Source organism: Vicia villosa, linkage group LG3 (assembly GCF_029867415.1).
Source record: "Vicia villosa cultivar HV-30 ecotype Madison, WI linkage group LG3, Vvil1.0, whole genome shotgun sequence".
Taxonomy (NCBI): Eukaryota; Viridiplantae; Streptophyta; class Magnoliopsida; order Fabales; family Fabaceae; genus Vicia; species Vicia villosa.
Genome location: NC_081182.1, coordinates 176,534,046 through 176,535,358, shown reverse-complemented (window position 1 = coordinate 176,535,358; position 1,313 = coordinate 176,534,046). Strand labels below are relative to the sequence as shown.

The window sequence follows — 1,313 nt, the reverse complement described above, 5'->3', positions numbered from 1 at the left end:
TGGACCTATATTGCCTCCATCTCTTTCCAATCTATTTTGGAAAATTATACCCCGTACCCCTACGTTTATCCCAATACCCCGACAATTTTTTAAAAATTCCAATTTTATCCTTTTTTACTTTTAATTTTTTATTTTTATTTTTTATTTTTTCATTGTTACTGTTTGTACGGAGAGAAGTGGAGATTGTTACGTCGTCTGAACCGGATAACCAAACATGCAGTTTTCCGGTTTGTTTTTTTAAAACTTTCATCAACCGGATATCCCAGGGATGGGTATTCCGGTTGGTTTTATTTCAAATTTTCCCAACCGGATATCCCATGGATGGGTATTCTGGTTTGTTATATTTCAAGTTTTCCCAACCGGATATCCCCTTTGTGGGTATTCCGGTTCTTGTTTTTTTTTAATTTTTTCCCTTTTTTTTTAAAAATTACTTTAATTTTAATTTTTTTAATTATATATTAAACTAAATTAATTATATATATTTAGGTGTGGATCCTCCTTTGAAGAAATGCGATGTAACTCAAACATGTGTGGATACAACTGATGTTTTTGTAACTGGTCAAAAATTTGCTACAAGAGAAGAGGCGATAAGTTGGATTAAGGACGTTGGAATCAGGAATAAAGTTACAGTTATAATAGCTCGTTCAGATATCAAAACAGGCAAGCGAGGAAGAAGTGATAAATTAATATTTGGTTGTGATAGAGGTGGAAAATACAAAAAAACAGATAGCGAAACCCAAAGTGCTAGTAAGAGATGTGGTTGTCCTTTCAAAATTAGGTCAACACCGTCGAAAGATGGTTCTGGATGGAAGATGGATGTAAAATGCGGAGTACACAACCACGGCTTACATGATAGATTTGAAGGTCATGCTTTCGTAAGTCGACTAAATACAAATGATAAGCAACATATTGTTGATTTGACAAAACGCCATGTTCCACCAAGACACATATTATTGTCATTGCAAGAGCGTGACCCGGAGAATGTCACTCGGATCACGCAAATATACAAACATAAGAGTAAGATACAAAAAGACATAAGGGGTCCTAGAACAGAAATGTAACAATTGCTCAAGTTGGTTGAAGAATCAGGTTATGTTTACTGGAGTAGGAAAAAGGATTAGTCAAAAGTTGTGAGAGATATTTTTTGGGCACATCCAGAATCAGTGAAGTTGTTGAATATGTTTCCTATTGTATTGATTATGGACTGCACATACAAGACAAACAAGTACATGCAACCGTTGTTTGAAATAGTTGGTATGACATCAACTAAATTAACATTTGCTGTTGCATTTGCCTATATGGAATCTGAGCAG

At 34.7% G+C, this 1,313-nt stretch overlaps 1 protein-coding gene across 1 annotated transcript; it reads left to right on the top strand.

The window, feature by feature from the left end:
* The first annotated feature begins 317 nt into the window (after positions 1-317).
* Positions 318-1,061, top strand: LOC131659438 (uncharacterized). The gene is made up of 2 exons (XM_058928628.1): positions 318-378; positions 487-1,061. Exons 1-2 carry the CDS (start codon positions 318-320, stop codon positions 1,059-1,061), a joined length of 636 nt encoding a protein of 211 aa, XP_058784611.1.
* Positions 1,062-1,313: the final 252 nt, after the last annotated feature.

What these genes read in the sequence shown, in the direction of transcription:
- LOC131659438 (XM_058928628.1), top strand. Translation starts at nt 318, where the DNA reads ATGGATGGGTATTCTGGTTTGTTATATTTCAAGTTTTCCCAACCGGAT. An exon ending in ACCGGATATCCCCTTTGTGG is followed by an intron (nt 379 to 486) that starts GTATTCCGGTTC and finishes ATATATATTTAG; the next exon opens with GTGTGGATCCTCCTTTGAAG.